The following is a 15,095-nucleotide window of genomic DNA, read 5'->3' on the forward strand; positions in this document are numbered from 1 at the left end:
ATGTGAAGGGTTCCTGTCATATCTCTTCATAAAACCCCTCTCTCTTCATAAAACCAATCTTTTTAATTAAATCTCATTTTGCGTGCCAAGCTGGAAATCCATAAACAAACACGAGTTTACAACTTTTCACACATAGCAAGAAGAGAAGGATTTTTTTTATATAGAAAAATAGGCTCGTGTACTTGCAACGCAATATAATTAATGTGTTAAGGCTTTTTTTAAAAACGAGCAATTACAGTTAACTAAAAAAATAGAATTCATTTTTAATCACATATGCACAGCGCTACAAAATTCATCAAACGTTTCGACTTACAAAGTCAAACGAAATTACATATAATTACATGTAATAATAAAATAGTCGCTCAAATTTTACATACTCATTTCTGCGTTAGAATATTAAAAATCGAAATAGGTGTTCAGTCAGAAGTTTGGAAGTCCAAATTGTAAAAGTGTGTTTTAGTAATTCATCGGTTGTTATCGAGAATCCAGCCCAGTCAATAATTTTACAAAAAACACGACAATCCAATTGAGGATTTCTTCAACGACTATCCTACTATATTCTGTATAATTTAAGTTTTTTTTTATGGCTGTGGCAGATTAAAGCCCTAAACATAATGTGAGACAACAGCGATAGCAATAGCAATAGCAACAGAGGATTCTGACATTCGGGAATACATGCATATATCAATGTACATAAGAACACCATGGTGGAAGTACACTACTTCCACTGTGTAGGAACACAGAGTAAAGCGATAAATAAGATAGCAATAGCGATAAATTTCCGATGAGTTGGAATTCTATGTTTATCTACCTTATAGCCTACCAATCAGCGTTCAGATTTTTCATTCTGTTTATATGCGTTATATCGGTCATATAATAATCGGTCAAAGTAGATATTATGAATACAATATATATTCTTAATTTTAAATTTAATTGTAGAATATACTATAGTCTATATATGAGATCAGATTGATTGGCATTTTTATTTCTTTTGCAACAATGGGAGGCGACAATTATATATCGCTTATTTCTATGCTATTTCTACAGCTATTCTTGCCTCACGTTGTGTCTAAAGCTTAACTTCTAATCTGAATAGTCGTCAACTTTAATAATTAATATCTTGGTTTGCAGGATAGAACCTTCCTTTTCTGCTAGATTCTTTCGTTTTATGCAAAAACACACCGATTAAGTCTAATTTCATTGATTTTTGTGACTAAGCTCATCTTCTTTATAATTACCATAATCTTAAAAACAAATACTCAATATGCATTTATACAATTAACAATAGTTTTTTTTATCTTATTTGTTCTTATGTGAAATTAGATATTGGCCAACAATTAAAATGACAGAGGCAATAATGGATAATTCTGGTAGACTTATGAAGATGGAGGTGGATTATAGCAATACTTGCGATATAAAAATTCCAGAATGCAAAAAACTAGCTTCTGAAGGAAAGCTGCATGATGCCTTGGATCAATTGTTAGCTTTAGAAAAACTTACCAGAACTGTTAAGTATACATTAATACTGTAAAATGAGAAATATTTACACACGCGTATGTATGTGTGTATCAAGAGACATAGGGTGCACTTAAAGTTTGCAAGGATCCAGTGTATTATTTTATTCTTATTTAATATTTGATGACGAGAAGGATGAAATGATACTCGAGAGCATTGTGAACATTAAGTGGGGCGCACCCATGGTCATATTTAATATATATGTCACAGTTAAAGTGTTAATTCAATAAATGTATATACTTGTAGTCAGTGTGTACACATACTAATTTGATAAGTAAATGTATTCACACAAGCAATAAAATTTAAACTTTTACTATAGTGCATACATTTTCATATATAATTCAATAAAAGCGTGAACAAGCAAAAATATATCAATTTAAAAATGCATCAATTTAAAGTAGTTTAAATTTCATTGCTTGTGTGAATACATTTACTTATTGCATTTTGCTAATAAATGTGGCTACAAGCACATACATTTTATGTATTAAATCTCTGCGTTACTAAATGAATGAGTTTACAATATACTAAACAATAATAAAAACTAAAAAGATTAGATAAATTCTTATATACAATGGCCCTAAATGTTTTGGCCAGGTTGTGAGATTTTACAGAAAATTTAATTTTGAACAAAAATTTCTTATAAACATGGGTTGAAAAATGGTTCCTTAAAAAGTCAGCGCCCAAAAACCTCAGAAATCACGATTATTTTATACATTTTTACAAATATTAGGTAAAATATGCGTTTTTTTTATCAAAAAGTATCAATACGAAATTGTAAAAAATTCAATTATCTTTTTAACGAGATCAAAATGATTGTAATATGCTCCATAGGTTTTGATATAACCAGTTTTAAATGTATAAAAGTGTTTTTTTCATTATTTTCTCCATTATTAAAACTAATCATCATAGAAGAATGAAAGAAAGAGTAGAATGTGAAAAGAAAATGAAACTATTTCTTGGACAAAAATCAGAGTATCTTTAAAAAAGCTCTACTGTTGATAGCTGAAAAAAAACTTTTTGAAACTGGTTATCACAAACTCTATGGAACGTACTACAATCATTTTGATCTCATTTGAAAGATAATTTAATTCTCTGCAACTTTCGATACTTTTGGTTAAAAAACGTTTTCCCTGATAGAAAAAATCGATGAAATTATATTCAGCGCATTTTATTCAACGCATTTTTATCCAAAATGAACAAATCTGGCAGAAAAAAACATTGCTCTGCCTCCACGAACCAAAACATTAACCGTAGTAGTTTATCACTTTTGAGGTGACAAAATCTATCACATCAGTGTGTAATGGAGTCCTTCTAACATTTATTAGAATAATCACTTTTAATTATAAAACATTGAGAATATTAAAGTGCACTGTGATTAAAAAAAGAATATGAAGAAATAATATTCTCGAGGCTTCCACGGGTGCTTTCTATATAAAGATAATGCGTTTCGCGGGTTTTCTCCGTGTCCAGATCCATTCTTGGTATGCCAACGTTTCGTGAACCTTGTAGTCCACTTCATCAGGGCGAGAAGCAGCCTGATACTTGCTATTGAGTATCAGGCTGCTCCTCGCCCTGATGAAGTGGACTACAAGGGTCACGAAACGTTGGCATACCAAGAATGAATCTGGACACGGAGAAAATCCGCGAAACGTGGAAGCCTCAAGAATATTATTTATTCATATTCTTTTTTTAATCATAGTGCACTTTAATATTCTCAGTGTTTTACAATTAAAAGTGATTATTCTAATAAGTGTTAGAAGGACTCCATTACACATTGATGTGACAGATTTTGTCACCTCAAAAGTGATAAACTTCTACGGTTAATGTTTTGGTTCGTAGAGGCAGAGCAATGTTTTTTTCTGCCAGATTTGTTCATTTTGGATAAAAATGCGTCGAATAAAATACGTTGAATATATAATTTCATCGATTTTTTAGCTGACATGGCTAAAGAAAACAATTATTGTATGCAATTATTAAAATGTATACTTTTACTGTGATAATTGATGACTTCTAATACGTTTTTACTAATGTGTTGTAGTAAGTGTATTATCATCTAGTAAATAAATATGTTTATACCAATAGCAGACATTTTTACATTCAATTAATACTTTTGTCAAAACCTTACGTAATTGTATACATTGACTAAGAAGTATATACGTTTACGAAATTTTATGCTTTGACTGTGACATATACACATTTAGAGAAATTATTTTTAAACTTTTATGTAGGTTGCCGATATGGCATCAACGTCCAGACTTCTTGTAGCCATAGTTGAAATTTGTTTGGAGGCAAAAAATTGGTCAGCGCTTAATGAACACATAATTTTATTATCAAAACGGCGCTCTCAACTTAAACAAGCTGTAACGAAGATGGTTCAAGAATGTTGTACTTATATAGACAAAATGCCTAATAAAGAAACCATGGTAAAACTAATAGAAACTCTTCGTTTGGTTACAGAAGGGAAGGTAAATACAGTTTCAATTAATAATATATACTATACGTCAAAAGGATTTAAGCCCATATCAGTTTTCTGACTGACCGTTTTCCAGAGATTTAATGTATTAATGTATAAGAATTGAGTATAATATTGTATCTCAAATATATATTTTTATTATAATCTGAAAACTTTAATATGTTCCTCGAAATATAGGGCATGTAAAAAGTTTTCGGAACATTTCACAGTCGAATGCCGAATTTTTCAAAATGTTCCTATTGAATTCGTAGTTTTATTCATTTGATCACAAAAGTTATTGTATGAATTTTCGAATTGTCAACTTTTACTACAATTTTGTTGATTATTTAAGGAATTTTTTTTGGAAAATTTTATCTCTTTAAACATTCAGGTTGTAAAGTAATAACGATTTATGTGTCGATCCGATTATGTAGCGCGCAATGCGAAGTTCGAGCTATTTGTCTCCGTGAAACGGAGGCATCAATAATATATCGAAACGTAATATTCTTACGGACTCCCAAAATCTTTTTCAACTTCCTAATTATTTACGATTATAAAATAAGAATTAGAGTGTCTTGTCAATAAAAAAGTTGTCAATTAAAATTGATCACAATAGCATATTTCTAATGCATTAGCGAATATAAACATATTCCTTTCCGTTATATGCAATGGAATACTATTCTACGAAATGTAAATACGCAAAAAACAGAGTACATTTTTTTATATAATAGCAAATATTCATTATTTTATTTATTAATTTAATTCAAACACATTGTTCAACAAGAACGAAATCATAAAATATTTACATTAAACAAGAAATTTTTTTTGCAAAAGATATATGTAGAAGTAGAAAGAGCAAGGCTTACTCACCGTTTAGCCGAAATAAAAGAAGCGGAAGGAGACATTGCAGGTGCTGCAACTGTAATGCTTGAATTACAGGTATTTATGTTTATAATAGACACACTACTCTAATAAAACTTAATTATAAAGATTACTAAATAACGTATCGTATAGGTAGAAACATATGGCAGTATGTCACGTCGGGAGAAAGCTTCCCTTATCTTAGAACAAATGAGACTTTGTTTGGCAAAACAAGATTTTATGAGAACTCAAATCATAGCAAAGAAAATTAATGTTAAGTTCTTTAGTGATGAGAATGACGAAGAAACTCAGACATTGAAATTAAAATATTACGAGTATGTACACCATATTTTGTACCCATATTTATCATACAAAAGTTATACAAATAAATTACATTTTGTATTTAGCTTAATGATGGAATTGGCACGTCATGAGGGTTGGCATTTGGAATTGTGTCGACATAACCGAGCAGTACTAGAAACTCCCACTATTCGTGACGATCCAGAGAAAAGACGTATTGCGCTTTCTCGGGCAGTCCTTTATCTTGTACTTGCACCACACGAGCCTGAACAGGCTGATCTAACGCACAGATTACTCGCTGATAAACTTCTCGATGAGATTCCCACTTACAAGTAATGATTACAATTACTTTGAAATATTTAAAATATTTATTTCTCATTCTTCTCTCTCGAAAGTAACATGAACTACAACCATTCACAGAGAATTATTACGCTTATTTGTTAATCCTGAGTTGATAAAATGGTCAGGATTATGCGAAATTTATGAAAAAGATCTCAGATTAACTGAAGTCTTTTCTTCTTCAACTGAAGAAGGATGCAAACGATGGACAGATTTGCGGAATCGTGTTGTAGAACACGTAAGTTTATATATTATTCAGAATATATTTAAGAAAATAATGAAAAATATATATCAAGTTATATCATATAAGAGTGTCAGTCAATTGGAAATTGTGATCCATCAGTAAATCGAGATAAAGTATTCTATTCTTCAGATAGGTTAAAATTTATATAACATACTATTGTTTTCTTCAAATTTCGTTGATTATTCTTTTCAAATAGAAACGTTAATCGTTAAGTCTTTAGAGAAAAGTAAAACTGTATTGGCAAAAGAACTATTCAGTAATGGTTCAAACAATTTTATCCTAAATTTAAAAAATGAGCGTCGAGGTATATATATATAGACTTAGATTTTAATATTACTCGTTTTAATTTAATACAATTTTTTTTCTAAAAACACATTGTTATTTTGATTTCTATAAATTGCAATTTTATATGATACAATTTGATATTATACAGGATGGTTTCATTAAATTCTTTTTGTTTATATCGTGAATTTTTTGCTTATTTAGAGTTAATTTTTTTCTTTAGTAATGTAAATTGTCACTATTTTCCAAAATTATAACATAAGTAAACTCTATTCAAAATTAATTGAAGAATATAATTTTAACTATTTTCTTGTATAATTTAAATAGTTTTAAAAAAATTTCAATTTTAATTCAAAACGTACAATTTAGGTATTTTCTTTGATATTTTCTTAAATTTAAAATTAACTTGAATTGACAAAGTCATCAAGAAATCTACAACGCGTTTATTAACAATAACACACACATTTGAAATCTTTTTTAAAAAATAGAATCTATTTTTCATCTTATTCTTTTTTTATATTCATTTTTACAATATTTCCATGTTTTCCTAAGAATATTCTGAGAATATAATTTTTAAAAAGTGAAAATAAAATTATTTATAAAAGAACTTAGATGTACCTTTATTTTAACATATTTGTATATAAAATATGAAATAGTCGAATATTTCTTTGTCAATAATCTTGCTTTAATGGTTTTATGTGCAGAGAGTGTATGTAGAAAGGGAAATATTTTTATCTGTTTTTAGAATATAAGAATCATGGCCAAATATTATACTAAGATTACACTAACTCGCATGGCTGAGTTATTAGATCTTCCGACTGAAGAAACAGAAGCGTGTCTCTGTAATTTAGTAGAAACTGGAGTAATTAATGCACGTACAGATCGTCCAGCTGGTGTAGTCCGTTTTACTGGCACACAAGAACCAGCTGCTCTTTTAGATACATGGGCTGCATCATTATCGAAATTGATGGGCCTTGTGAATCATACTACACATTTAATTCATCAAGAAGAAATGTTGGCCGTTGCGCAATCTTAGAATATATGCACACATGCATGCGTGCGCATATACACCACACATCATGTTTGCATGTATCGTGTCTCTCTTATGTTATACATTTTAATTTTATTTCCATTTAAGAATAGGGTATTGTTATTAGAATTATTAACAAAATATAATCAGAGTAATATGATTTTGATTTATAAAAATGCTGTTTATATTTTTGTGTATTTGTTGTGTATAATTCACACAGCTATTATATCTATAAACACAATATTGAAAATATAATTCCTTTAGTATGGAAATTCTTTATATATGAAGATAAAATTATATTATTGTACAAATAATTTTTTCATTTATTTTAATGTACCACAATAAAAATAAAAAATTTACATATGTACACAGAGTAGTTTATTATATCCGATATATCCTATGGAATATATCCTATGGATTTCACGCATATATAGTAAAATCTGTGATCAATTTTTTGTTATAATACATTATAAGTTACAGCGTTTTCCCTTGGCTGCACTAGTTGCCCTTGGTAACTCGGACAGTGGGTGCCTTCCAACAAGCGACTCAGTACAACACAGTGATCATCTCATTCTTGTTTAACATTAGTAAACAATAAGGATGTAATGATGCAGCGTGTCACACCGTGTCATGTGTGTTTCTTTGGCCCTACACACAATAGCAGGATTAAGGAATTAGGAATAAAGAATAAACGATTTTAACCTAGTCTTTAGTCTTGAGAAGGTCACTCAAGATCAAATCCATATTTTCATCATATGTCACTCAGGGTCATAAACTTGACAATATATCAAGGTTAAGATCGTCGATGCGGTATCCCTTAAAGTGCATAACTGCCACATTTATTTTAAAGCAAAGAATTCTCGTGTTATATAGTATAAGAACCGTTTTTTGTTAATAACTTTTAAACGTAGGACGAGCACTAACTAAAATCATCTGAAGGTCACTTAGAGTCATGATCTCGACAACATATGTCAAGATCATCCGAGCTGGGTTCCCTATTATCGATATTTACCAAAGCAGGGAAAAATCAGGCAAGGTTTTCATTTGTCTATGTTTATTTTGTGAATACAAAAACTGGACATATATAATTTCATCTCACAGTAATAGTAGCAGCAACAGCAGCAGCAGCAGCAATAATAGTAATTTCACGCATTAAACAGGTAAAATCGCAATTTTAAATTATTAATTGTTTACGTGCTCTTTCGAACCGTACCTATAAACCTTTTATGCGCTTTATCATTATACCATGCCTAAAGAGAAATATCTATTGCACAAATGCGTTTCAGTTCGTTTGTCACGCGGCCACGGCGACGGAATCTCATATATATATAAAGTATTATTTTTTATTATAAAGCAAAAAATTTATATATATATATATATATGTGTGTGTGTGCGTATATATTTTTAAACAGTATCTGTACTGTGTGCTGTACAAACAAAGTGAATTTTTATATAAAGACACATACAAGAATTCTATGTTTTTAATGACGGCATAACACCTCCGCAGGTACGATTGTGTAGTTCAATATATGAAAAAATATTTTCGTAATATTTGTAAAATACTATAACTCGTCTACTTTTTATCCTCGCAAAGGTACTTCAATATCTTTGTTCGTGGATTATCGCACGAAACGATCTTGCATATTCATATTAAACAAAGTGAATTATATTGATTTTTTTATATTTTTGAACCTTTTTAGGACAGAGACATAAACATAAGTCAAAACTGTACTGTATCAAAATATGTATATGTATGTATATATAATCGTATAAAAAAGTTATTTTTACAAAGGAAAAAAAATATAATCTATGACCCGACAACAATTACAGTAAAACTCGTTGCCAGATATCATGTGCCAAACTCTACGCATTAATTTTATAATCAGAAAACAAAAATATGTCATTTAATCGAAAAAAACATTACCGTTTTATTGTAATTACGACTATAAAGAAACAGAAAAAGAAAACATAAAGAGATACTCTGGCTCCAATCTGCTTAGAAAAAGAAAAAAGAAATGTACTTTATCCTGCTGTAAAGTGCAAGTGTTTTATCACATCTTATAGGCGAATACGTTGACAGTAGTAAAATGAAGGTAAGATGGTTGTGTATCGAAAGCCTTCCAAAACGACGTCCCTCACAAAGTTGCACTTTTACACACTATAGCCTCTGCGTTCGACGTTCTTTATGGAATTCGCCAGACATAATGCGAAGATGATGCCAATCAACTGAGAAAAATGGAAAAAGACATGTATAATATTGTAAGATATTTATATATAAAATGAGAACTAAAACTAATATTCATAATCGGTTCTTATATTTGAGATTGTCTTAAATATAATCTTAAGATGTCATAAGCCAATCAGAAGGCTGTGTATTAGCATCTTAAGACATTACTTACGATAGTCTTAAAATAAACACGAAATATGAACACCAACTAATTGTCCGACAATGTGTCAATGATTTCTCTAAACTGTTATTCGGATGTTAACTGCATTAAAGCAGGAGACATGATGGAAACGTCCTATAAAGAATGATAAATTTTTGTTCAAAATTACAGCTAAAATATTAACAAAGGGTTTTCACAACTGTTCGGAACCGATTTGATTCTCCATGAAATATGTTGTAAAACACGAAAATCTAAGAGACACGTATTTTTTTATACGTGCGCTAACTCATGTTTAAGAGGTAAAATATTCCTTTGAAAAAAAAAATGGTATTTTTCTTTCGAGGCGAATATCATCAGAAGCATAAAAAATAGAAAAAAATTTTTTAAACAAAAGTTGTACGGTTTCAAGAGTACTTTAAAGTTATAAAAAAAAATTTTTTTTGTTTAACAAAATATTCCCACACCCATAATTTTCTTAAATTTTTTATTTTTTTTACCAAATTAAAGATTATTTTTTTACGAATTCAACCATGTGTAATAAAGTTACATTACGACATATCATTTTCGAGAATTAATTATTAACGCTTCCGTATATACGCTATCCTTACTGTTTTCTCCCCTTTGTTCTTATTTTTATTTTTATTCTAATATAACTACATAACTTTATTATTTTGACTCTCATTTTATCTCTGGCTGTTGCCACCACAAAACTTTTACGTCGAGTCACGAAAAACGCTTACGGAATCGGGGGGGAGGGGGCGATTACGATAACTGTGGCCCCTCAAAATAAAAATTATTTTTAAAAGCATTTTTAGTAAGGAACACGGAAAAAATAGCAAAAAATTCTATAATCAATATTTAATTTAAGAATCATAATTCAATATTATGATCAATTTGATCATTTTAAACAATGATTGTCAACTAAAATGTTCTGGAGGTTATTCAGGACACTGACGTTGACAAGATATATTGAAACTCTCACTTCCCCTCCCTCTCCCGCTATGGGGCGCAGGATTTTCCACGCGAAGCGACTTCCACCTCCCCCCCTCCCCCTTATTACGGGATGCACGACTTTCCACGCAAGGCGACGATTTTTTTGGCTTGTCACTGTTAATTATTTTGGTATCTGTTGGAAAATTTTTTAAACTATTTTTCTCGTACACTCCTTGCTAAAAATGCTTCTAAAAATCACTTTCATTTTGAGGGGTCATAGTTATGGTAATCGTGCCGAATCAGGCCTAAGAGTGTATTCAAGAATCACTATAACCTAAATAACTCTAAGCTATAGTTTACGTTACGTATACTATAACAAAAGTGCACACCAGAGTTATCTGAATGTAATTCCCGGATTGAAAAATAGTCTGAAGAAATCATTGATATAATGATACATTGTCCGAACAATAGTTTCGTGACTGTATATGTATATACTATGTACGTGTACAGGGTGTTTCTTAAATAGCGCCCACTAATCATATAACGCTATTCCTGATCAAAAATTGAGCCATTTTTTTCCACAATATTCAATGAAACAATTATTACAGAGTAAAACTGATAAAAACTTGAGTCGAAAAGTCCTGAGCCATTTTTTTCTACAATGCTCGATGAAGTAATTATTAAGTAAAGCTAATCCAATCGACGCCGTCCTTTAAACGAGTGCACGTCAGTGAGCCACGCGCTTGATGGTGTACGAAAGCGTGCATTATCGGACGCGTGGTTCACTGATACGCGCCCGTTTAAAGGACGACGCGGAATGAATTACAGCTTTACTCGATGATAATAATAATTACTTCATCGATTCAATTTTTATCAGAAATAGGACTTTTCGATTCAATTTTTTATCAGAAATAGCGCTATATGGATATTAGTGGGCAACTATATTTAAGAAATATCCATATATGTATATTTAAATTCTTCAAATGTGTATTTTTATATTTTCAGCGCGCAAAATTATAAAACGTTGCTATGAATTACAGATTTCAAAGTAGGCTTCTTTGAGCTAACAAGGAGAGACTCACGTAAGTATTTCACGGACTTTGATCAGGTTTTGCATGGTTATTCTTGGGTATCAAAAAATAATCCCTGTAAAGCAATAAATTGCATCTCTGTGTATTTTTCGAGAAAATCGTGATTTTAGGTCACGATGACGGATCGCTTTCAAACCTGAGGGAATCCCAAAGAGGGAAAGAGGCTCGTGTTTCGAGTGCGGATCCATGGAACATCGGGCTCAAAATTGTAACCAAAAGAAGACGCAGAGATGCAATTTATTGCTTTACAGGGATTATTTTTTGGTGCCTCAGAACAATCATGCAAAAACTAATCAAAATCCGTGAAATACTTATGTGAGTATCTCCTTATAAGACAGATGCACAATTTAATTATTATTTCATCGCGCATCTCTTTTTAATATCATACATAAATGTAGTAATTTTGCAGTTTATTTAACTTTTTTTTATATATATTTAGTTTCTTACCTCTGCAGCAGCAATACCAAGAGCAACGCCACCCAGTACCGTAAGAGCAGATTTGAAGAGATCTTCTAACGCGATTACGCAACCAGTCTCGTAAGAGTGTTGTTGATCGCAGGTGTCGGGTTCCTTCTTACCGCAACAACTTCCTGGGATAGAAGTTTCATGAAGTATAAGGGGAAAATCTTGAGGACGGTCAATACCACAGCACTTCAACTGCAAATATAAATCAAAATAAGTATATCGCATGTTAAAATATTGATCTGTTTAAAATTAAAAGTCCTGGTAAAAATATTTCAATAGTTTTAATTAAATTTTAATGAAATTTTGACGAGTTTTATGTTTATTTTGGACCAGCGGTTTCATCAAAATTTTATCAAATTTTTATTGAAATTTCATCAAAATTTTATAAAAATTTCAAACTTGTAATAACATTTTATTGAAATTTTGATAAAATCACTGGTCAAAATGTTTTAAAACTTACATAAAATTCATTGCAATGTTATCAAAATTTCATCAATATTTCATAAAAATTTTAGGTTACTAAATTTTTGTACAGAGCTAAAAACTGTACTTTCAAAACGCATCTCTTATTTATATTCGTCTTTATACCTATAACACTGTGCGACAGCATTTTTCACATATGAAAAAATCAAATGTTTGTAAAAGTAGAGATAAAATCTACCAGCGTGCGTTTCGTTTGGCGATATGAAATCATTTGCGTTTTTTGTGCATAGTTTGAAGTTTATAGGAGGTCATTTCATCTGCGGTGCAAGATGAAAGGACATTAATTCAATGCGTTAAAATTGTTCGGGATGAAACAAAATCGCAACAACTAATCTGAGAAGTGTCGACGGATGAGGTCATTTAAAATATTTCTACATGAACTATAAAAATCATCCAACATAACATTCTATTTGTTATTACTTTTATAAATTATATAGGTTAAAATTGATAGTATTAAAATTAAATAATTTTTTCTGAATATCTATATAACATTTTAGGCAATTCCAACATAAGACAGAATACATATACAACATTTTATGAAATTAAAAAGCGTCTCGAAATTACTTCATTCGAACGTTTGAAAACAATAAATAATTTTTTATAGGAGTATAATTTTCTTCATTATTATAATTATAAGTTATAAAACATCTCTGTTCATACTACAAACTACATATTTTTACTTTTACAAATATGCAATAGATTTTTTATAAATTTAAATAGTTAAAGGTACAACCAGTTAAAGGAATACCATGTTCCCCTATGTACATAAAATTGACATATTTTATATATGTATAATTATATATATACATATATGTACAATATGTCTATAATATGACATTTTTTTCCGAGTACCTGCACTTTTTCATGGTAACTTCATTAAAAATTCATTTCAACAGGACGTCTCTAATTTGTCGTTACAAACTATTTGGAGTTTTTTCGTTATAGTTTTATCAAAAAGTTATTGGAATTTTAATAAAATTTATTACCTTTTCATTAAACAAAATTAATAATTTTCCATTGAAATTTCATTTTATTTTTATCGAATTCTCATTAAAATGTTATTTATTTTTCGTTAAACACAGAGAATTATTTTCTCAGTAAAGTATAATTAAAATTTTGTTATATAATTATTAAAATTTCATCAAATTTAATGAAACGTCAAGTTCATCGAAATTTCATTAAAATTTTATTACAACAATTTTACTACCAGGGAGACATTGTGTGAATTCCTCTCGAAGGTGTTTAGACGTATTGTAAATTCAATGTTATATTTAATTATTCCAGACATGTAATTATTTACAATGTTCTATTAGGATAAGACTGTGATTCACATGACAGTGCAATAGTATGTCATTGCACATGAAGACGTATTAAATGCATTCTAAAAAATAGTCTTACCTTATCCTGTATGGTATTTACAATGTCCTTTTCCTCTGTATTTGTAGGGTACTTCATGAAGAGGTTTTCCGTGTATATTTTCCTAAAGTCAATTTCACCAGAATTTTTCACTACGACGAATACGTAGATTGAGATTGCCACTTGTATGATCAGGATTGTCAGGAGCAAACATGCAAACTGCGCGGAAGAAACATATATTAATGGTCACAATTCTTAATCCTTTTCAGACGGACAAAAAAAACTGTCACATCAAATAATCTTGCTATTTAACTTGTTCGATTGTAATAATCGCAATTGTGAATGTGCAGTTTACGTGCAGGGGAAAGCATGACGCAAATAGACTTGCATATGAGGGAAAGTACAGTGGTAGAGTCCACCTGAGAAAATTTATTCACGGAAAAAATGTTATGTTATCACAACCAAAAGTAATATTTTTCACCTATTGGTTGTGTGTGTGTATATATATATATATATATATATATATATATTAAACAGAAACGAAAATACAATATTTTCAATATTTCATTATTTACGGATAATCTATGTGCATATTTAACATCTTGTCATAATCATAAGTAATTCAAGGCTTATTTGTTCTTTTGCTTCAAAAATATCGTTGAGTTGAAAATATGGACAAGAATCTTGTTTGTAAGGTCCAAGCTGGATACCAGCTATACTATTACATCTAGGCTACCCGTATAACCACGTAACACGTATATCATCTTTAACGTCTTAAAGGGAAAAAGTGCGAATAAAGCTTTGAGGCGTATCTAAGATACAACCAGTACTGCGGCAATAGGATACCTAAGCCGCATACACGTCCGGATACTACAAGTTATTTGTTTGGCATCAGCCTCGCGGAAGTCATCTTCAATTTAATAAATGCAACATTAATTTTTACTTTCAATTCCACAAACCCAACGCGGATGTTTCGAAAATTCGAATAGACTTGAATTATTGTTCAGGATTTAATTTAAAATATTTAATGTAAATACAAAACCAAGAAAAGTTTCTTGTATGACAGGAGCTGCATAACAGGAAAAAATTTGTTTATAAGCTTACCGTGACTATCATACAGTGACTCTCGCGAATCGCACCGCAGCATCCTAGGAAAGCGATGATAAAGATAATACTGCCGATGACAATCAATGTAACTGCCGGGAGCGTAAGATTACTCGTAATGTCCTCCAGATGTTCGGAATAATTTTGCTTTCCTAATTGTACTAAAACGCCGACAACCAGAATGGCCAGACCACATAGCTGCAACAAGATATTTTGAATTTGTATATATATATATATATATATATATATATAT

General features: G+C 30.3%; 2 protein-coding genes across 5 annotated transcripts in view; one reads left to right on the top strand and one right to left on the bottom strand.

Moving 5' to 3' along the window:
• The window catches only part of Rpn5 (regulatory particle non-ATPase 5), a 9,560-nt gene extending 2,409 nt beyond the window's left edge, over positions 1–7,151 (top strand). For all 3 annotated transcript variants that reach the window (XM_018522405.1, XM_018522404.1, XM_018522406.1), the window contains exons 2-8: positions 1,324–1,507; positions 3,744–3,980; positions 4,802–4,906; positions 4,982–5,163; positions 5,236–5,460; positions 5,549–5,705; positions 6,739–7,151. In XM_018522405.1, the coding sequence (XP_018377907.1) occupies positions 1,343–1,507; positions 3,744–3,980; positions 4,802–4,906; positions 4,982–5,163; positions 5,236–5,460; positions 5,549–5,705; positions 6,739–7,029 (1,362 nt within the window). In that variant the 5' untranslated portion in view covers positions 1,324–1,342 and the 3' untranslated portion in view covers positions 7,030–7,151. The remainder of the gene's footprint in view (positions 1–1,323; positions 1,508–3,743; positions 3,981–4,801; positions 4,907–4,981; positions 5,164–5,235; positions 5,461–5,548; positions 5,706–6,738) is intronic.
• Positions 7,152–8,388: 1,237 nt separating this feature from the next.
• Positions 8,389–15,095, bottom strand: part of Tspan6 (tetraspanin 6) — a 22,411-nt gene continuing 15,704 nt past the window's right edge. For both annotated transcript variants that reach the window (XM_018522409.1, XM_018522408.1), the window contains 4 exons: positions 14,843–15,040; positions 13,781–13,957; positions 11,882–12,091; positions 8,389–9,249 (listed from right to left, as the gene is read on the bottom strand). In XM_018522409.1, coding sequence (XP_018377911.1) covers positions 9,175–9,249; positions 11,882–12,091; positions 13,781–13,957; positions 14,843–15,040 — 660 coding nt within the window. In that variant the 3' untranslated portion in view covers positions 8,389–9,174. The remainder of the gene's footprint in view (positions 9,250–11,881; positions 12,092–13,780; positions 13,958–14,842; positions 15,041–15,095) is intronic.

The sequence above is a fragment of the Trachymyrmex cornetzi genome, unplaced genomic scaffold (assembly GCF_001594075.2).
Source record: "Trachymyrmex cornetzi isolate Tcor2-1 unplaced genomic scaffold, Tcor1.1 scaffold1307, whole genome shotgun sequence".
Lineage (NCBI taxonomy): Eukaryota > Metazoa > Arthropoda > Insecta > Hymenoptera > Formicidae > Trachymyrmex > Trachymyrmex cornetzi.